Source organism: Amblyomma mixtum, chromosome 1 (assembly GCF_055824585.1).
Source record: "Amblyomma mixtum isolate Tamu chromosome 1, ASM5582458v1, whole genome shotgun sequence".
NCBI classification, from domain to species: Eukaryota; Metazoa; Arthropoda; class Arachnida; order Ixodida; family Ixodidae; genus Amblyomma; species Amblyomma mixtum.
Genome location: NC_143012.1, coordinates 260,491,740 through 260,514,412, shown reverse-complemented (window position 1 = coordinate 260,514,412; position 22,673 = coordinate 260,491,740). Strand labels below are relative to the sequence as shown.

The 22,673-nt window shown below is 46.3% G+C and overlaps 1 protein-coding gene across 4 annotated transcripts in view; it reads left to right on the top strand.

The window, feature by feature from the left end:
- LOC149371575 (solute carrier organic anion transporter family member 4A1-like) overlaps positions 1-22,673 on the top strand; it is a 203,366-nt gene that overhangs the window by 145,154 nt on the left and 35,539 nt on the right. The window contains exons 3-13 of one of the 4 annotated variants that reach the window (XM_089565855.1): positions 118-408; positions 1,261-1,606; positions 2,260-2,359; positions 2,438-2,559; positions 2,933-3,076; positions 3,829-3,918; positions 4,630-4,822; positions 5,014-5,176; positions 6,313-6,560; positions 7,315-7,379; positions 7,494-7,645. In XM_089565855.1, coding sequence (XP_089421981.1) covers positions 118-408; positions 1,261-1,606; positions 2,260-2,359; positions 2,438-2,559; positions 2,933-3,076; positions 3,829-3,918; positions 4,630-4,822; positions 5,014-5,176; positions 6,313-6,560; positions 7,315-7,379; positions 7,494-7,645 — 1,914 coding nt within the window. Of the gene's footprint in view, positions 1-117; positions 409-1,260; positions 1,607-2,259; positions 2,360-2,437; positions 2,560-2,932; positions 3,077-3,828; positions 3,919-4,629; positions 4,823-5,013; positions 5,177-6,312; positions 6,561-7,314; positions 7,380-7,493; positions 7,795-22,673 lie in introns of those variants that run through there. The other 3 variants (XM_089565854.1, XR_016286898.1, XM_089565856.1) reach the window with 3 other exon arrangements.

Sequence of the window (22,673 nt, the reverse complement as noted above, 5' to 3'; positions counted from 1 at the left end):
CTATGACGTCGTTCACCGGAGTTAGAACCATGCTATCTTATCTTTCCTGGACGCATGTAACGTTACGACCATCAGGGATCACTGCGACGTGATTGTTTCCCTGATGAATGAGCGCAGGAGTCCAAGGACCTTCCTTTGGTACCACCGTCGGAGGAAGTGGCCACAGCGGCGGCGAAGCCCCCAACGCTGATGCCATCTCCTGAGCCGATTCCGGGGCAAGGCCGCCTTCTCACTACCTTGCAGAGGCCCGGCTGCGTGGTGGCGTTCTTCTGCAGTTGTGCATTTCTGCAGGGCCTCATCACCAACGGCTGCGTCAACTCGAACCTGGCCACGCTGGAGAAGCGCTACCAGCTGCGCAGCATCGAAAGTGGACTTATAGGCAGTATCTACAGCGTCGCCTCGCTTGTGGTACGCACGTTCAAAGTGCTGTTAGCTGTGTACAGAGTGTCCATTGCTTAAACTAGTGGATCGTACGTGCGGTTAAGGTAGGGGTTAGAATTATTAATAGGTTCAGTTGATCTGCATGGAAATTTATTAACTAGAACCATGAAAATTGCGCATCACTGCGGACATCATGGTACCATGGCGCAAACTTAAGTGAAACGCAAAAATGGTTCGTCTGTTCAGTGGGAAAGGGACGCTAACTGAACCAGAGCTATGGACTTGCTAAGCGGGTAATGAACGTCTGCGAGCAAGGTTGCTCTTGTTTCTGCAGCAGCTGCAAACACCAGACGCCACGCCCTGCCAAAGCAGATCCACCTGACATTCTGAATGAATTGTAATGCCTCGCCTTGCCATCAGGTGTAAACTTGCCAGAGCTATATAAGCAAGAAGTTGTGCTCTCATTGCAGGCAATCAAAAGCCTGTCCGACGCATGTTACATGACGTAATGATATCACTGTGCGTGCTATATAGTCTTTGCCGATTAATGGTGGGAATCGGACCAAGGGTCCCATTTTCAGTACTGAGACTCGTATTTTCAGCTGTGTACACAAACTGTACGCACATCGTGTGGATTTTTTCTGACCTAGCTTTCGTGCCTTCGCATCCGGACTGCTTTTTCCAGCATCAAGTCGTTCGCTCCTCAACTACTACCGTGGTGATACGGCGTGATTTCATTAATCTCAAAACCAATGATCCGTGCTAACACAGAGCCCTGAAATCATATATATTCTCGTGGTTGATTGCCTCCGTGATGCACTGGGCTCACGAAAAAACAGTTTCCTCCACCCGAAGCGACTACCGGGATTATGGGCGCAGGTCCTTTTGCCGGTGACGTACTTCGGCAAGGACAAGAACATGCCTCTGATGATGGCTTTCGGCACGTGCCTCATGGGTATCGGATCACTCACGATGGCGCTGCCGTACTACGTGGGACCGCAGTACTCCTTCAGCCATCCGAGGCCCGACACCTGCGAGCTGGCCGCAGCTGCTGGCAACGAGAGCACCCAGGCGTGCGGCCCCAGTGCGGGAGACCTGCGTCACTACAAGTGGTTCTTCTGGCTAAGCAACATCATCAATGGCATCGGCACGTCGCCATATTTCACGCTGGGTATCGCCTACTTGGATGAAAACTTCCCAAGGGCTCTGTCCTCTAAGTACATCGGTACGTGCGGACAACCTTCTGCTAGGAGGAGCTGTGCGCGTGCATGCATGAAGCTATTGCAAAGGGATGTGCAGACTATGCTACAATGACGTCACTGTTTCTTCATGTCCTATCCTGTTTCTTTGAACGACCGGAATGCGTCTCGGTGAATCGCGGAGCGACCTTGGAGAACCGAGGTTACGAAGATGACTAAATACGAAATGATTGCCGTGCTGGATTCGCGTGCGGTGCCTAAAAACCTAGAAACAACTGTCAATGTGGGTGCGAATCAATAGATATCCTATAGAGATCTTATTCAGACAACCAAGCGGAGGGTAAAGTGATGTTTGTAATAATTTTAAGATATAAAAGCGCTGTTTGGTTGATCGCACAACATACAATAATATGAAAGGAAACAGATTGCTGGTACCATATGCACACAATCTAGAGGAATTAGTTTAGAAGCCATCAATTTTTGCATGAGGTTAACAGCAAATTGATGCAGTGTTTACTAATTAGGCGTTCGAAAATCCCCCAACACACAGTGTACCTCCGCTTGAAAAGCTGTGTCGAAAAGCACCGTTCGGGGCCTCAGTGAATTCGTGTATTTTGTGAATTCCAGCTTCACGCATTTTGCTTTTTTCTTTATCATAATTTGTCAACAATTGTTTCAGCCGCTTTTCAAGCGAGTGCCGTCGTCGGGCCAGCCACTGGTTTTGTCATTAACGGATACTTCCTGAAATACTACGTCGACCAAGGCGTCAATCCAGCACTGTGAGTGAGCATCTCGGAAAAACGATCGTCACTGCAGAATATCAGGGTGGAGTGTTTTTTTTTATTTCATTCTCGCAGGCTGGGCCTGACACGCGACAGTTCCGCATGGGTGGGTGCCTGGTGGCTGTGCTTTCTCTACGCTGGACTCATATGCTTTGCCATCGCCTTGCCTGTTAGTTTTTTGCCAGCAGAACTGCCAGGTGAGGCTTCACAGAGCAGTGAACGGGGCGGGTAGGGGAGCTAATGGTTGCAACGTGCGGCCAGCAGTTGCAGAAGTGCTGGACGCCCTTCTATATTGTGCGCATTACAACAATTACATGTGTTAAATTTGTGCAGTGTTACTGACGACAATAAGAGGCGCACTTATAAGCTACAAAATTTCGTTTAATTGGGGCGATGGTGTGCCTATAACGAGAGACTTCTGTCAAAATCGCAATGAGGACAGAAGAAAAATAAGCACACCTAGAGAACTTTTACTGCTTCAGTTTAATAATTAATAAAAAATGAATGCCCTTGAATGCTTACATAGGCTGTCTGTTTAAACTGCACTCTGCTGGAAAAACTTGTTCGCAGACCGAGCGATTGTCATGGCAGAAAAGAAGCTTGGTGAACAAGCGAAACCTGCCGTACAGCAAGAAGAAAATATGTGGGCTACAGTGATGTCCCTGCTTGGCATAAAGCCGTTCGTCCTGGTTTGTTTCGCTGGGTCTGCAGAGCGTAAGTACATGGTCAACTGTGCTGTATAAAGTAACCAGAAATGCATGCCTACTTATGTACTATCCAGGACAGAAATCTCGAGTACTCACGAAATGCACCCCTGACAGATAGATTCCACATTTGCTATCGATAACCTCATTTTAATGCACTATATCACACATCATAGGACGCGACGCTTTCACCTCTTCAAGTGTACTCTCAGACTACCAGCTAAGATCTGATACCGTTGCCGCTCACTCGTCCTTGTGTATTAAAAAATCCGGAATATCATGAATACAAGCACAGATATGAACCATAGTTTTGCAAGCCTATGAAAGGTAGCAAGCTATTTCTTTACAAAAGTTGAACGCAATTGGGTTGTGCAGATATTACAGATTTACCATTTAAAATTATTAAAACTGCAAAATACTAAGTTGTAAGGTTTAATTTGTAATCTGTGTGGCAAATATTATACTCAACTCCCTGTGTGTTCACGGCATACTAATCTCGTTGTAGAGACGCAGTAGGTTCTGGAGGGAACCTTAAGTGTGGAGATTAAACTATTTTATTGTTTACTGCATATTAAGTTTCGAAATCATCTTTTGATTTCCTGACATCTGCGGCTCCCACTTGTAATATAGGGGCTGATGTGTTTTGAATTTCAAGTGTTCCGAGAACGATAATTTTCGCACGCCTCCTTTTGAAAGGAGAGACTATTTATTGTCCGTGAGGAGGGGCCACTGCTATACAGCTCGTTATTGGTCTTTTCGCAGTGATGGTCGCAAGCGGCCTGGCTTCATTCCTAGTGAAGATGCTGCAAGCGCAGTTTAGCATGACAGCGTCCACTGCGTCCACGATTATGGGTTCGTAGATATGCTCAATGCAACTAGTCCCTCTTTCTGCCCTTATACAGTCTGTATCGTTTTGGTAGCATTTCTTCCCATCCAGCAATGTTTATACGAACCAATCAGCTGATTTGTTGGCATGGTAGGCACTTTCAGTAGTGACAAGTGGCAACTTTCTTGAGTAGCAATGAGTTGGTCCCTGTGAAGCGGCTAATTCAAGCAGTTATCCAGCCAGCCAGTATTTCGACACATGCGTAGTGGAGCGCATATATCCCTAATCAAGAACAAAATATTTCATAAGCTCTTCTGACTGAGAGCTTATGAACTGAGAGCTTTCGAACTAGCTGCCTATTGATCAAACAACGATATGTTCAGTAAAAACTGGAAAAATTACTAGCCTTATAGAATTATTCTGAGGGAATTGTCTTACCGGTTGACCTGCCTCTCCAGGGATACAGTCAATCATGAAACATAGTTGATAATTTCGAACCAAATGGCAGTGAGCAGAAGCGAAGTATATAGCGAGTGAGTAACGTTGTGAGTTCTGCCGTGATATGCAATGCTCGTAAATGTGAGGTTCAAGTATTTGCTAGCCTTTCATACACCTATTGCGCGCGGCTTTACCCGCCACAGCTGTTGCCTCTTCTTACATCCAAACAACCATCATGCCGTCTGAAAACAATGTAGGCACACCTCGTATACGGGTGTACTGCATACGACCGGTTGCAGGCTCTGTCACCATACCGACGGCCATGGTGGGCGTCATGCTTGGCGGCGTGGTCATCGGGCGCTTCCAGCTGGGCGCCAGGGCTATCGTGCGCATGTGTGTACTCGTGCTTCTGGCGCCCATAACGCTGGTCACAGTGCTGCTCTTTCACTGCAACAACATACCTTACCGGAACCTCCAGTACGACATCAGCCTGTAAGCACTGTTCTGCATGCGTGGGCAATACACTCTATGCTTTTTGGGCTCCTTGTTGCGCTCCTCAGCTCATAACCTTTTCGTCGCCTCCATATACAATGGATGCCTTCGCATATTTTCCAACAGGCTTTTCAGAGAGTCGGGATATCCGTGAACCGTTAATAAAAAGCCACCTCCTCTCCTCTTCGCAGAACCACCGTGTCCCGCGTGAATGCGTCCCTGACCGAGGCGTGCAACAACCGCTGCGGCTGCACCAAATCTCGCTTCAATCCCATCTGTGGCCGCGACGGGTACACCTATTACTCGCCCTGCTTCGCCGGATGCCTGCGCGAGCACGCCACTGCCGATAGCAGGGTGCGTGCCTTTAAAGCCTTCTACGCAGGGACGAGGGCATGTGTTTCGGAAGAGCGTAAGAGCCACATCTTGGCCCCCTTCCCGTGAGAGCTAATGGTATTGTTTACGCCCACCAGAGTTGTGAGCTAATTAGATTGGTTTGGTTTATAGGGTTTAAAGTCCCAAAGCGCCTCGGGCTATGAGGGTTGCCGTAATGGACAGCTGCAGATAATATCGACCACATGAGGTTCTTTAGCCTGCACTGACTTTGCATAGTACAAGGGCCTCTAGTATTTTGCCTCCGGAAGGCTACGGATAATACCGACCACATGAGGTTCTTTAATGAGCACTGACTTTGCATAGTACACGGGCCTCTAGTATTTTGACTCCGTCGAAATGCGACCACCACGACCGGGATTGATCCCGCGTCTTTCAGGTCAGCAGCCGAGTACCATATGCACTGCGCCACCACGGCGACCTCGGTAACTCACATTGGAGAACATTTTCGCCAAAACTGGGACACCATAACTGAGTTATTGACAGAATAGAGTTCGTGTGCAGGCCAACCGAAACTATACGTCACGTCGCATCTAACTGATGTTTGATCAAGTGCGGCGCTTTATTCTGGACTCCATAAGCGTTACATTGCAGGCATTCTAGCAGCAAACTAAAAACTGTGTTAATACCCAGTGCTTCAACGTGTTGGAAAATAACACTGAAAAACAAGAACACATTGTACGGCTAAAGAACATAGGATCTTGAAATGCTATGCTGCCTTCCGTAACTGTACGCACACTGTGTATTACAATCGTACTGCGATTTACCCAGGGTCTTTATTCAAACAATACTTCCATAAAAGCAGTACATTATTGACAACGCGCCCAAGGTGACCTTAATAATGCTTTTGAGCGCTGTTGTGAATCGAATCCGATTTGGTGTATATTGGAAAAACCATACCCTTTCTCGGTTGAGAGCGGAAGATATAACTTCAATCACCCGCGTAGCAGGTCCTTAGCGTTTCGTTTTCGAAGTTCCGACCACACCTTTTGTGTTTCACATAATGCTGAGCGCTCTTGTAGATAAAATAAGTGCTGACTACAGAGCCAAAGTGCCAGCGGGCTAAAATAATCTCGAGATTCCGGCCTGCGTGCTGGCAGGCGTACTCGCAGTGCCTGTGCGTGAACCACACGGCTTCCGCACCGATTGGTGGCGCTGGCGGTGCAGGAGCCGGCACTGGCTCGATCAGTCCTTTCGGCACCGTGCCGGGCACCATGGTTGAGATTGAGGCGGTGCGCAACAAGTGCCCCAACCCATGCGACCTCGTGAACATCTTCATACCCATGTTGGCAGCCATCGTATTCAGCACCTTCTTTCTCAGCACGCCTGCCGTGGCGGCCACGCTAAGGTAAAGTTTATGTTATTTGGGCATGACACGAAAGAAAGTAAACAAAGACGCTACTCGCGGAAAGCCCAGTTGACGCGTCTTTATGAGTAAGATTGATTCGTAATGAGTTGCGCGGTCGTGGGCTGGCGCAGAAAGAGAGCCATAAAATCTGCAGCGTACGAACAAGCATTTGTTGGGACCCTTTTTGCTTGGAGCCGAAAGCATACATATCCGCGCTGGTAGTGTGTGTTTTCTTCTTTCCTGAGCTGAGCGTTTTGGGCTGAACGCGTGGCCAGTTATAAACTTTGGCGCGACAATGTTATTCAGTTCCCACTGCGTCGACCTCAGTGGTGCATTTCTTGTGCAAAAACTGAATTGGCAAAACGAATTACAATGCCTTGTGGGCATTCGCCTGCAATATATTCCCTACTGTGCAAGATGAATTGGGTCCTACAGATGTCGCCACCAGAAGTTATAAGAACTTGCAAGATAAGTAAGCGTCCGCTTTCCGGTATTTGGCACCGAGGATCATGGCGAGCTTTTGGTGGCATTCTTAGCGCCCTTTGCCCCACACTGCATTCGTAGTGCATGGGAGGTGAAGGAGGCGTGGGGGGGGGAGGGAGTTCAGAGGGGGGTAGTTTTTTGGGGCCGAGCTGCAGTCTTTGAAATATGACGCCCCATTTTGTGCAATATGTATGCTTTGTTTTTCTGTATTAGCACAATGAACTTTATGTCACGTCATCTGCTGTGCTTCCTCTGCGTCTCAACCCTCCAGGTGCATCCCTGAACAGCACAAGTCTGTAGGCCTCGGCATTCAATGGACAATAGTGCGAGCATTCGGTGAGTGCGTGATCAGCTGCGTTATTCTTGTATTTTGAATGATTGATTGATTGACTGGATCGACCCACTGATTGATTGATTGAATTACGGATGTACTTATTTTTGTGGCCTCAGGGCTGATTCCCGCGGGTGCCGCGTTCGGCCAAACCATCGATGCGAGCTGCGTGCTGTGGGAGGAGCCATGCGGCTCGTCGCAGGGCACCTGTGCCATATACGACAACCAGCTGCTCAACCGCAATGTCTACTTCCTAATCCTGGCGCTGAAGGTAGTGTCGCTGTGCTGCTTCACCTTGGCGCTCGTATTCCTCCGAGATCCGGTGTCACCCCCCGTGTCTCTCGCTGGCCTCCCGGGCTGACTACTCCCTCATGGGCGAGCCTCCATGTTCGTGTGTGCGATTTTGTGGTGCCTATCGCAATTAGCTGACGGAAAAGAATAAAAAGATAAGTTAATTTGCTAAGCTTGTGTTCGTTCGTGTTTTAAGATGGAGCACATTTCAGAGAAACAGGTAGAGCTTTTGTCAAAAATGCACAGCGCAAAGGTTTGGTTTAAATGCATGTTTGGTTTTTAGCACCCATCAAAGTCAAGCTCTGAAGGGGCATGGAGGAAATTTTCCACTTCCATGAGATTTAAAAAGCTGGCGCCACAGAACGAGCCATTCGTTCTTAAAACATTGTTTCTTGTGCAACAAACATTGAATTGACCGGTAACGCGAAATAATATTGTGTGCTGTGCGATATCAGTGGGCGACAAGGAACCCCAAGACTTCTTTCTCTCTTCTTTCACTCCCACCTTCATGCCTTCGCTGACGGTGCGGTTGAAGTGTCCACCGAGAAGTGAGACAGCTACTGCTCCCTTTTCTTTCCTGAAAAGTGCAAACAGTATGCATTCAGCAGGTCATATTCGTCATGGTCATGGGCACGTGTAGGACTGAAGGGTAACAAGTGTGGACTCCCCACTTACAAGCAACTGGTTCAAATTTATTATTCGCTTGCTTCAACTTCAAAGTCTATTGATTCTACCGGGCCTCTTGGTTGATTGGCTGTTGTTCTTCGACATTGCGGTCTTTTGTTTAGTGGTCGCAGTCGTAGTATAAATATAAATATTGGACACCGCGGAGCCTCATTCTCACAGTAGCTATTGCTCTTGAATCAAATTCACTGTAGAAGTTTACAGTGCTTTCTCAATGTGCAATGCACATGGACAAGCTGCAGTTGATTAGTAGCTATGCCACTGTAACACTCATACTTTCCTGCTGGTTTCAGTATCTAGCAACAGCTTTTAGACCCAAGCCAGTGTACTTGTTTTGTTCCGTGTACTCCCAAATGTTAAATGACCTGGCACAATGGCTCCTTGGCTACTGACTTGTGCTACTGACTCCGAGGTCGAACGTTCGATACTCTGGTGGACACATTCAGGTAGAGATGGATTGCAAAAAGCTACCGCACTGTTATTTATTGAGCGCTGACAAATTCTACGAGACGATTCATGTTTATTATTGTAGTAGGCGTCATTCGAGAGCGGAAGCGTACTCCGAAAAATTTAGTGTCCTCACACAACAGCGCCATTAGGAGGATATTCGCATTTTCCATCAGAAGTAGGTCTTGAGATTTCTGAATTATTCCAATGCCTGCTTCTCAGTAGTATACGAACAGATTACGCATAGCGTCACTAAGAGCTCATGCATATACTACGTGTGAATTTTTTTCACTCAAGGATTTAGTGATGTATGAGACAGCATGAGTTGCAAGCATCAGGTGTAGAAAGTCGCTGACTCGCGAATAATGCACATTCGACAGCGCGGGGAGCTTGCGGGTCATAGCAAACTTCTGGACGTGTAAATTAAGACAAAATAGGGACATCCCGAAAAACGGCCGCATATTTGCATATGACAAACTGGCGACACTTGGACAGGTACGCAGTCGCCGCGCTGGGCAGCAAAACGACAAGTGCCTCAGATATCCCTCAGTGCCAGTGAGGCTATTAATTTAATCCACGGTCCAGTAAATAAATCTACAAAGTTTTCTTTAGACTGGAGATTGCGTAAAAACAGGGCAATGCGTCTTTTACGAAACTTGCTGATTGCCCTTTATTCCTTTGTTTGTGTTGAACGCAACGCAGGAAATTAAACGAAGTCACTAACTGTGCTACTAAATATGCAGACTGTCAGTCTTAATTTGACATGCTTAAAATTGAGTGGTAGTTACTTCTGCTTCAGAGAAGAAAAAGGCCGGCCTCGGTGACACGCCTGCTAGCCTGAAAATTACTTCTAGCATTGTTTCTAGAAACTTTCTACATGCAAAATCTGGTCCATATGGCGCCTGTATCTTAAAATGCTCGTGGAAACATGAGGAGAGTGATGTTTAGCGATCTGATTTCGTTAAGGCGTGTTGAATCTAGGCACTGCATTCATGGTTGTTTGGAATGGAGCCTTCCGTGCTAGAAAAAATTGTGTTGTATCAAAGGCTGGCACAAGAAAGGCAGATCGAAACCCGCACACTTCAAGTGGCCCGCCAAGAGAGCGCTGTAATCAACGTGGCTTCATATCGCAATTACTGCTCTACGTATTGAATGCGGTCTTGTGCCGTAAATTTGTCATAAAGGCCTCAAAATTTGGAATAGCTAAGGTCTTGATATTTCTGGCTAAAAGTATTAATTGAAAATAAACAGCAATCAGAAAAAACAAAGGCGACCGGCACACTAACGGTATAGAAGAGACCGAAACAAATACTGGAGGTCCTGTGCCACTTTTTAAACTGCTCTAAAACTTCAGACCTCAAATTCATTAACCACACTTAGCGTCATTTGCCTAATTATTTGTCGTTAAAAAGTAGATACAAACCCATGTGCGCATAAACGTTTAGCCTGTATGTGTGCGCCTCGCGGCGCACACAGTGTCAGGTTTTCGTTTCAGCGGACATCGTCATAGTTCAAGGCTTTCAACATCGAGGTATACACGCCACCATCATCCTAATTCTCTGACGCCGTATTTTGGACGTACAGATTTATTCAAGTTTTCATTTTTTCCTCGCACAGTAACGGACTGGAATGATTCTTTATTGCCTTTCGCCCCACTTTGATGCTTACTAACTTTGTTATTGTTTTGTTTGCCCTTTTACCCACCCTGCTTGGACCTGTATAAGGTTTGCAGTATTGAATAAAGAAAGAAAGAAAGAAAGAAAGAAAGGAAGGAAGAAAGAAGGAAAGAAAGAAAGAAAGAAAGAAAGAAAGAAAGAAAGGAAGAAAGAAAGAGCGAACGAACGAACGAACGAGCGAACGAACGAACGAGCGAACGAGCGAACGAGCGAGCGAACGAGCGAACGAACGAGCGAACGAGCGAGCGAACGAGCGAACGAGCGAACGAGCGAACGAACGAGCGAACGAACGAACGAGCGAACGAACGAGCGAACGAACGAGCGAACGAACGAGCGAACGAGCGAACGAGCGAACGAGCGAACGAACGAACGAACGAACGAACGAACGAACGAACGAACGAACGAGATAAGGTAAAAAAAAACTTTCAGGATGCTTCACCTTTCGTTTGAGGGAATATACTGGCGACAAGTGGCATCATGATGAAAACATTTTAGTTGGAACTAAAATTGATTTTCTGTCACCCTATTACTGGAATTCATTCGATTATGCAGCCGCTCTAGCCCTTTTGGCCAACTCCTACGGAACCTTCAGCTGTGAGCTGGAAGGCATTTCTTACCACCGCTTAATCATCTCTTCTTTGTCCCCTTTCTATTTCTGTGTTGTCTTGGCAGGCTGATACCATGCGGTATAGGTAGGCCTCAATGCCATAGGGTGCGCTTTGAGACCCATGCTATTCTGAGCAGATTGCGTGAAGTTATAGGGAACCCAAGCTCAAGTTTGGGAGCGCGACGCCAGCGCCGCAGCGGCGAGCAGCGGAAACTCGGGGCGGCGCCGTAGCAGACGCCCTGCTAGCTTTGTGTGCACGTGCGACGGGAGAGTCGCGCGAGGCGCAATCTTCGCGTTGACAGACGCGGTCTCGGCGAAGCGAAAAGGAGGTAGTACGAAGGCCGTAATGTAAAAACCAAAGCGTATGTACACGGTGATCCACTCTTACCGCGAACACGCGAGTATGCGGCCGCGCTCTTCGGAGAGCCAGTGAGTCTGTCCCTACCATGCACGAAAAAAGTGACAGACGACGCGCAGGCAAGTCGCTCGCTGCTCGATTTTCCAGCCTTGCGACTGGGAGTCGCAAGCCGCTGAACTCATCGGCGAGACAGTGGAGCTTTTGGCAATGACGCCGTCCGCGGACAGTAGAGCTTTCGGCAACGACGTCGCCCGCGGCCACGCCGGGCGACGAGCTGCGCTGCTCCCTCGCTGCCGTAGTCGTCGCTAAGCCTAATCATTTCGCACCGATGCTGTAGCTGAGGGCACTTCGGAACTGGCCAGCGCTGTAATAAAGGTGCTACTCGCGTCACCGTTTTACTATGTTCACCGTCACATAATAAAACAAAGACGTGACCGATTTCCGTGATGCCTTTAACTGCGGAGCCAGGTGACAACAGGCGAGCAGCACTGGGCATCAGCAAAGCGGCTTTGGAAAAGAAATATGCTTGTATCGCAGTTATCGCTTCTACCAGCAGCTCGGTATTGGCCAACGATCCTCAAAAATGATTCATTTTTGACGTTGCTCTACTCCAGGGTTTGGTATGAACGCGAACAAACAATATTATCGTATTTTTCTGACGGCGGCGGCAGGCAAACAGGTCGGCAGGCCGGCCCTAAAAAGCGCGCCGCTGTCGCTGTCATCATGACGCTTATACGACTGCGGTGCCCATCAATACCGTCACGACATCCTCCTGGTCACCGTAGTGCATTGAGAATCGCACCGAGCGCGAGTGCAGGAGACGCGGTCAAAGCAGACGAAATTCTCGAAAGCGCGCAAGCAATGTTTTTCCGGAGAGTTTTCGTTTCAAGCAAGAAGGCGACTCGCAGGTCGCACTTGCAAGTGTGAACAATGGTGGTCAAATGTTTAGGGGGTTCCCCCAAGGTGGAGTAGAATGTTGACGAACTGTTGCCTGGTGGCATGTCCTTTCGACTCGCACGTAAGTGGATCGCCCTGCGCATCGCATGCAACAACTGACAACTACGATCAACAAGTGTCTCGCTTTATTTCTCACAGCTGATAGTACTTCGCATATTTCGAGCATATAATTATACCGTGGACTTACCTCTAGTTACATGTCATACAGTACGACGTTAATACTCACTCGAGAAACGCATTTTACAGTCAAATGGGCCTCCTCATCGTCGACCGTCTGCTCCACACAGTAGACGCGACTAATCAGTTTCCCCCCTTTAATTAAGTTTGCATTGCAGTACTGCGCGTCAGTGTGAACGATCTTATTGTGGCTCATGCAGGCGACACATCGCGACAGCGCGGGCGCGCGCACGTGCAAGGAAGCGCGCGTGCAAAGAAGCGTGGTGAAAGCAGCGCGAGCAGCGAGCAGCGCCCCAGTTTTCACTTTTCTCCCATAGATGGCGCTGCACATCAGGCGCAGCAGCGCCACCCGGCGATGCTTTGGGAGCCTATTGGGGGGCTTGAGTATGTGTTTGTATTCTTCTCAAAGTTATTTCCTCTTCTTTCTGTAGTTCTTCAGTCAGGGGTGCGTATTTCCTTCAGTCCGGCCTATAGTGTTGTATGATTTCAGAGTATGTGGTCAGCATGTCTGAGTTTTTGCGCTCGTGTGTGTTTAGGTTCCGCGCGTAGGAGTGCTTAGGGCTGCGGCATGGGCAACTACATTCCCCTATACGGGCTGCTGATGAGCTGGTTTCCATGTGAGCTTTGCTTGCTTTTCGGCTTCTTTTGTGTCATTCGGGATCGTAATGACTGCCCGCTTTAACTTGCCTTGATTTAAATCCCGCACGCTTATTGCAAATGCGAGACTATATTCGTTTTTTTTTGTATTTGTGATTATTGCGTGCGCTTCAGTGGAGAAACCACCACACTTGGGGGCCTTGGCTGTCGAGTAAGTACCCATGGGTCGAGAAGATCGTGACGTCACACGGGTACCTGAAATACCCCACACCGATCACGCACTGCAACAGTAATAGAATCACTACGCAAATCCTCATTGGTCTAAAGGGCGTGACGTCATTACGCCACCATTAATTAAGCAGTGCCCCGAAATAAAGAAAGGCAATTGCGTCGAAAAGAAACACGGTCGAGCCGGAACTCTAACCGCTGCCTCTTGGGTCATGAGCCAGGCTCGTTACCACTCGACCAATGAGGACGGATTTTCCGACTCCGTTAAAAGAAGGCGCTTTGTGTCGAGTGGTAAATAAAACTGAATAAGAGCACCAAAATGACGCCAAAAATAAAATGATGTATATTGACAGAAATAAAGAAAACGAAAAATAAAGAACAATGTCCGTGCTTAGCAAGCTATATGCAATGAGGACCCCAGGCTACTGAAGGCACTCACTAACGCTTTATATTCCACACCCCTTTTCTCTCGTGCAGGGTAGGAAACCGGCTTATTCACCGGCTTAACCGCACTGCCATTCCTTCTCCTCCTCCTTCGCTAACGCTGTCGTGTGATATGTTTAAGGCAAACATTAATCGTCTCCTGACTTTTTTATCTTGTTTATCGAAGTTGGTATATTCACAGTGCTTGCAACGACCATAGCATCTAGTCATTGCACAAGTTTTTTGTTTTTTTGTGGCGATGAGGAAGTAGAGCAGGTGATTGTATTTTGGAGTGCCTTTTGGATGCCATATCGAAAAGAAAGACCACCGAAAAAATTTAACGCGCGTCCGAATTGACGTGCCTGAACCCACATCCAACCTGAACTTTTGCTGCAACGCAGGCCACGGATGCGCAGGATGTTGAAATTTGTTGACGCCATGCTGTTCTCGCGTTTGCACTACGCGGTCGCTTTACTTTTTGCATTTTCAGAATCTCCTTATAGTTCTTCAATCGCTTCAGCTTCACGTTCACTCATCTCAGTCTTTACTGCCCTCTCTTTTGTCTAGCTCTTCTTATTCTCGATACGTAGGGCCTTTCTGCCTATGTTGCTTTGCCTCCGTTTCACGTTCTCAACGTGTAGATTCTCTGCGCGTGCGACGACGAAGGCTGCGATTTGTTCATCGGATACGTACGACGCTGCTGCTTGGCTTCGGCACGTTCCTCTAAACTGAACCAACACGTTGTCAGTTCGCATTCTTTGCATTGATTTTGTGCTACTTAAGATGGCAGTCTATTTTTAAGCGATGTTGAATTTAATGTTCATGTTCTGGCCTCGCTGTGCTCACTCTTTTCTTTCTTTTTACTTTGTCCGCGCGCGCTACCAGACAACCAACTCAAATAAAATGCTTCAAATCAATTTTAGGTCCCACCTTGATTACATCATGCTTCCCGAGGCGCAAGCAGAAGCGTATGCAAAGCCTTAAGCATCTCGGTTACCGAAGAAACACAGATGTGCTTTTTTCTAGGAAGAGTACCCACTTAAGAGTGCGTTGTCTGCGATTGACGACGATAAACGATACCTACTGCCAACCTACTGTCAATATGTTGGCTGGCAAAGCTCGGTATGCATATATGGCATCAAAATACGGAGCAGCAAGCAAGCAAACACAGCTAGGTAGCCCCGGCATAGCACAAATTAGACCGCACCTTTTTATTCATTTGGTCGTCCTCTGGGCTGTAATTCGCGGAATGCTGGCCAGTACAGCGTCAAACAAGCTTAGATGCACTACACTGCGTGAAATATTTGTTACCCATGCTATGCTTTTCGTCACGCACTATTCGTCTTGCGGAATCTGCTCATGCTCATAAAGCCAAGTAGCCTACGATAAAAAAAAAAACAATTGACTAGTTTATTCTAATAGACGAGGAGCGCAACAGGCTTGCGAAAAATTAATTACCTAAATGAATCCAAAGCACGATATGCAAAAAAGAGATTTTATAAGCTTTGTGTTGCGCCTTCATTTATAAGGTAAAAGTAGTTTGCGAGTCTGTACGGCAGTAAGCATTACATCATATGTCTGCAACGTCGGCTTGCCACCGTCTTTCACCGCTTTCTTGGGAACTGCTTACTAACTGCTGCCCAGAAACAACCGATAGGCACGCTACTGTCACGGCTCAGAGTAGATTGGTGAAAAAGACTGAAGGAAAAGAAGGTTGCACTCGACGTCCACAAAAGCGTAGCACGTCATTTGAAGTAAATGGCTTATTTCGCTCAAATGGGATGTTGCGGATGGCATATTGTTTATATTAAGCAAGGCCATTGTGTCTTTTCTAGACTACAGAGCTTTTGTGGCGATGGAATAAAGAGACAAGAAGCAAAGATACTGTCAGAGAGGTTTCGGCTGAACTGCAATAATAACATAGTCATAGCGCCAGATTTTAGTGCGCGCTGGCTGTATATATTCAAATAGCCGGGGTTATCGCAATCGGGTAAGGGCACTCGTTTCATGAAGCGTAAATATTGCCCATCACTTGTCTCGCGTTTCGCCAAAATGGGGTTTTCTGAGTTCGCAGCTATACAGCAAGCTCTCACTAGCTCAATATTGCAGCCTCTCTACTATACTCTACCAGACAAAAAAAGCGACGATGTCTAGACGGCTTTTTGGATGCAAGGACCTCTCAGACAAGGCTGTCTGGGCGGTAAGTTCAGAGTGTCATATATTATATCGAGTGTTTTCGCAAACATTTCATATTAATAACGTGAATCAGCGCCCCATTCCAGTAACTCGCATGCAGAGGCGATGCCTACTTACGACAGAAACGCTTTCGACTCGTTGTACCGGAATGCATTAAAATAAGTAGTGAGGACAATTGGTTTAAAGTTCAAGGTTGTAAAAAAAAAGACGCATGTGGAGAGGAACGCCCCTTCGCAACGTCGAAATTCACTGAATTCTTATCACTGACGACAGCAGCTCTATAGCAGCTAAATATAATGTTCTTGATAGATTAAAGAATGTTGATAGGGGACGTTTTTCAGTTTTGGATATATCTTTGCGAAATTAAGCGAAACGAGACTGCGATCATTTGCACCTTGTGAATTTTCGACAAAACGAAGGCTGCTTATTAAGTGATCAGTATGTAACGCTATGGTTTGGCTAAACGTAGAGACCGTAGACAGCAGAGGCTGTTAGCTTGACTGTCTGGGGCTTACTGTGTTCTGTTTTGGTGCTCAAACATTCCTGATAGATGTGTGGACGGTGTGTATTTAAAAAGAAAAACTTGGGCAGCAATCAAGGCTTTTTAATATATGTAGACTGCACGTGGAGTGGGGATATCGCTAGTCGACAGGAACGCCATGTTGCGTTTGGTCATCAGTCGAGCCTGACGCTCACAGGCAGAACTCGCTCATGTCAGCCCTATCGAACGCCGTATGAAGGATGTCAGCTGCATACTCAGAGCCACGTCCCCTCTTGATTTGCTGTTTTTATTCGCCTCTTTGCTGTGCATAATTTCTGTGGTCTCAGCAACAGCCGTCGCTCGACCCACTGACAAGCCTTACATTTACAGCTGATCTGTAAATGCACCAAGGGCTAATAAACATCCAGCGGGCGGTCGTGCCTGTGCAGTTCACACGGCCTGGGTTCTTTATATACATATGTGCACGCTTTGCGGTTTTAGCCATTTTTTGTAGGTGCTGCTTTTATTAGGGATCGCCTTTCATTACTGAACAATAACTGCCTTGTGCCGATGCCCACATTCATCGTGGCTCGCCGTGCTGTATCTTATTTCGGGAAACTCATATCATGGGTGCGCCAGTTTTGAAGGCTATTTAAGCACTCTTGCAGTAAGCAATTCTATGTCTGTGTACGGATCCCGGGAGTTTTTCCAATGGAATGAAAACGGCTACACCCAACGCCAACCTTCCCACACCAGTTTCACCTTCCCCCTGCTCCCTGCAATGCCATCCTCTGCTTTCGTCCCGATGCTGTTGCAGTAGCAACGACGTCCTCAGCTACACTAAATAAAAAAGGGACACTAAACTGCGCTGTAGAATGTGAGTGAGAAGTGGCGCATTTTTCAAAAGCATCTAAAGAGGTTTTCTATAAAAGAAGAGGTGCCGGCGTCACCCCCTCTACACGGGGAAGAGAACCCCCATTGCACCTGCTGTGCAATGGAAACATTATCCAGTTCCGCATTGACGCTGTAGTCATAGATTACTTGGGCAGTAGGCGGTTTCGGACACGTGCCATTTGTGATCGTGTCTTCATGTTAGATGAGAGCTACTTTTGTCGTGGAAGACGAAAGACAATGCGAGGCTACGGCTGGTAGTGTGTGTGTGTGTGTGCGCGCGCGCGCGCGTGTGTGTGTGTGTGTGTGTGTGTGTGTGTGTGTGTGTGTGTGTGTGTGTGTGTGTGTGCGTGCGTGTGTGCGCGCGTGTGTGTGTGTGTGTTTACCAGACGATGAGCACTCAAGTTAGAATATCTTCAAAACCAATTTGATGATCTTGGTTTTAGTTGCACATAAGGAGGAACTTTTTGCATGTAAGCGTCATATTGAGTACATTACCTGCTATTCATTTGAATAAGCAGTTCCTTGGAAGAGCTACAAAGGTGCCAAAGAAATTATGGTGAGCCTAAAATCGATGTACTTTAAGATAGCAGGTAAATGTTCCCGCCTAACCCATTTTTCGTCTTTCAACGCCACTTCAAATTAAACTTTTACGTTGCTCACATATAAAGTATGCGTAAATCGTATCACCGCTTGAATTGTAGGAGCTGGACTAAAGAAAGACCATGGGCGAGGTTTAATACGGGAGCAAACTAGAGATTTATCGGCCTGTTCTGTCCTAACTACTAGTTACGGACAAGCGTGGGTGGTAGAAATAAAACAAATTTCTGAAATTCTAAACATGCTCTAAAGGATTCCTTTCCCGGCTGTGGGCAGAGGTCGCATCAGTCAGGGAAATGTGCAGTGCTCTTGAACGTAAAATTCTCAAAGCACGACACTTGGTCCACTTAATAAAAATATGGAGATAGAGTAGAAGGTAGATGAAATATGGCGACTGCAGGTAAGTGGTTTGCGTCGACATCGTGCGGGATGAGCTGAGTTTTGCAGCAGCTGCTTGCCTAGATGCTTCTGGACGCCTTGTTTGCCCCAGAGGCAATCTCGCGGCGGCCGTGTCACGTCGCCTCGTTACAAAGGCGCCGGATTCCGAAAGATTGCCGACGCTTCGTTTTCAGGCTGGTCTTGTTATTTTCCCTTGAGAACCCATTCCCTGCTGGCCTGTATGTGCGCTCAAAGTTTGGCAGAGAAATGTGAGGAGTTTTCGTGCGTTCAGTTTTTTGTTATTTCTTCGCGGTTAGTTATGGGTCCGGTCGTTGCATCACCACTGCATATTTGCTTACGCGATGACGAAACTGTTCGGGAAAACACGGCCCCCGATGCCGCCGCTGAAATGAGGCTTGGTGAGCACGATATGAAATGTTGCTTTGTTTCTGAAGCCACAACGTGCTTCACGGGGGAAAAAAATCAATGCTTCTCTGCAGTTTTGCTATGCCTTAAATAAGACTGTGGTGCATATACGCCCCCCGAGAAAGCTTGAGGGAAGAATGCATGCACAAAAGAGAAGAATTTCATCGCATACACCTTCAGGGAGATAAATTCAGCGCTGTTCTAAATGCATGAATTTCGCATTAGGCTGTTTACTATCAGTGTGCTGCACAGGTAAAGAAATGAAGTTGTGTACGTTAACTCTCCATATCAGCATGCTGATTAATGGCAACCGATGAGGAAAATTTTAAAAGCATTCCACATTTTACTGCAGCACACTATCAACTTAAGCCTGATGCCTTAGACGTACTTCTATGCTCGAGGCAAAAAAGCCCGTCGAGGCACGTGCTGCATTTAGATTTGTGATGAGTTTCGACACTGCAGTACACAATATACGTCAGATGAGCACGAACACCGACTCGTTATGCCCCGTCTCAGCATTTCCTTGCCAAGGCTCGAGCGTGCAGAGATGACGTTGTTTTGGCTGTGAAATATAGTACTACTGTTAGTGTCCTCCTTGACTTCAGAATATCGGTTTAGATTAAAGGCGTGTATAGTGCCATTATTATGATTCTAAATGCCCAAAGGGAAATCAGCTTTACCTCATTATGCGCTCATTTTTAAAGATAATTTCGTCCAAATTCATAAACATCAAGAACAGTTTGTCGTTTCTGACCTGTAACCTTGTAAATAAAGTTATTAAATAACTGTTCGGCTGTTTTATACACTAGCTTTTATTGTCGCGCCCCAAAGAGAATGTTCAGCGTAACTTCCAAATAAAGTTACAACGGCCTTGTACTCATCGGTGTTTTCGCCGGCTGCAACGCTGTGAGTTCCCGTTCCACGTCTCTGCTAATAGTTTATTTCTGCTCATAGATTAATACCCGCTACTGTACATATGGCGCTCCTAAGCCTGTGGTTCAGCAGTTCTCTGAAGAATTGTTGAGTATTGATGTGCTGTTATTCACTTCCTGTTTGCATCCGCGCGGTAAGTGATCTCGTGGAAAGTTTTATGCCTGAACTTTTCTAGATTGTGTGCAACCGCCGCAAAACCATTGTGAATGGCTATGCCGAATAGGCCAGAACTTAAAAAGAAGTTCTAGAAATTTATTCAGAATATAATTATGGAAGCTCTCCTCTGTTGGTAGTATGAATATATAAGTTATCTCACCTAGAGAAATATAGAAATCACTTGCGGATGGCAAGGAAGGACAGCTAATCTAAACTGCAGAGACAACGTAGAGGCTTTTGAAATTGTAGCTGCCCAAGTGTCAAGCGTCGGGAAATTCTGAAGATGGTGGGGCTCCACCAGCACTAAAAAGCTACAAAAATGAGCAAAAAAGCATTCACGATACCCTTGAAACGGAAAGAAGGGAGAAGAGGGGATATTAAGTTGTATGTTGAGGCTTTGAAGAAAACTGGAAATTTAATTTGTCGCGTTTATTAGTGCAAAACAAAATTCTCTGAAAAATTAATGCTTCCATTCTCTCTTTTCTTTAACAACAGGCCGCTGAGCGGAGTGGATGCCCGTTTTTATTTTGGTTAGCGGCGCATGCGCACCAAAAGTTGCTCAATTTTCTCATGCTAGGGCAAAAAGCCAAACTTTAAAATAACATACTGTATATTTTCTCTCGTGAAGCGCTCGAAGTTTGCATTCATGGTGCATTTCAGTGAAGATTTAAGGCTTAGAAACCGCTCCGTCGTTTGCTTATTCCTTTGCGAAAATCTTTGAAGGATTTCAATTCACTGGCGCTAAATAAAAGTGGCTCTGCTTGAAACATAAACTCGGTACTTTTTACGAACATAAGTGCAACACGAATTCTTAGAAACAGGAAAAGGGGGCCTTGTGTCGAACACACGTGGCAAAAACAACAAAAAAAAAACTCCCGAAAGACAGCATGAAAAGCCGTTTTGGCTGTTTTTTTTTTCCTTGTCTCAACATAGAATGTTTGTTCAGGGCACATATCTACAGAAATCAGCCATTTCCTTTTATCGCTTCCTTGCCTTGTTTTAGCTGGTGCACTGGTGCATGAATGGAGCAGGAGCTACAGGAACTGTGACTTTCTTTTAGACGCACGCCCTTGAGATTACAAACTTCGCATTTAGGGGCTTTCTTCTGTCCTCAGCACAAGATGCAGAGAGCCGGAATGCAATACGCATGTCCTGAATCACTTTGACAAGCGGGAACGAATGGTTTTCATAGCGCCGAAAAAACAGGATCAACTTTTGCTCACTAATGGAGTAGGGCGCTCCTGATCTTGAAATATTTAACGTTTTTCTCGTATCCTACCTCGATCGGTTTTCATATTTCCTGCTTGTATATGTAACAGTTCACAAGGAGTCTCTTCCGTTCTAGCACAGAGGTTTTCTATAGTGCAACGTCAACATAGAGAGATATTTTGCACAATATCAGTTGCAATATAATACGTTTTAGCTGAGAAATGCTTATACATAAAAGCTTATGCCGACACTAATCAAAATGTAACATTCAGAGCAAGTATGACTGCCTACATTAACAAAAAAAAATCTAACGGCCGCATATAGGTTTTCGCTTAATAACTTTTGTACATGGCATGGGCACCATGACGATATAGATTCAAAGCATGCAATGGCTTCTTAGGATATCTATTTATAATTGGCGAAACACCATTCAAAACTTGTTTTAATGTAAAAAAAAGCAATGCATAAAACACTGAAACTCATTAGCCTTACTTCAATAAAGCGGTGAATTGTTCAAGGGATGTAAATTTAAAGAGCGTCTTAGAACTGTGCTCTTGGCGAAGAACCAAACAATATGGATTTGCCCGGACCCTGATGAGTACACTGCAGCCGATATTTTCATGAAACGTGTCTTGATGGTAGTTTTTAAAATTAACAGGATGCACGCCTTCTCAAAATAAATATGTGTTATGTTTTCCTGTAAAATTGAACAACATTCCAGTAAAGTTATGCTGTAATTTAGTACGCCTAACAAGTGGTGGTAGCCAGACTCAGGTTTTTTCCAGGGCCAAATCCGCTGAATGTGCCTTTCCCTAGCTTCTGTTCTTTCAGATGAGCAGCGTGCATGGCCTCCTTGGTTGCTTTCATCACTTGAGGAACTTCCTCCGTCCGCTGCTTTCCTTATCTGGACTCGGCTACCTGCAGCCTCCTTGTGTCTAACCAATAGAGGAAATGACAGTGATGATTTAGCAAGATAGCTGATTCTACCGGTACTATTTGGTAGAGCGACTGCTCCGGTAGAGCTGAGGTCCCGGGTTTGAACCCCGGACTAGGACGAATTTTTCTTTAACTACGAAGTTTCTGAGAAAGCTGTATAGCTTTCCTTTGTAGCCGTATGGCTGCGCATGGGTGGATGTCAATGAGTAATTACTCTTCTATCACATGTCTGAGAAGCGCGCTTCTCTGTTCGAGAAGCGCGAGCGCTCTCTCCTGCGGCAATGCCCGCTCACCGTCGTTTTCCTCGTGACACTTATCCTGTAGTTCTGACCCGAACAAAGTCGTCTCTAGTCGATTGTGTGTCCGGGAAGCGTGAGGGTTCCATCCTGTAGCACTGCCCGCTCAAGGTCATTTTCTGCGTAGGAGAAACCCCAGCTTCCGCATTGATTCAAATGTAGTAAACATGTCCTGTTGTTTTATACATGCAGAAATATCTGCTTCAATTCATTAGCTGGGTGTTTTTCGTGCTGCGTACGAGACGCTATGTCGTCTTTTTTAACCATACTACATCACATGCTGGCGCCATCCCTTGAAAGTATTTGCGACCTGGCCACTGGGAAATGCCTAGAATTTAAGTGTTTATTTTTG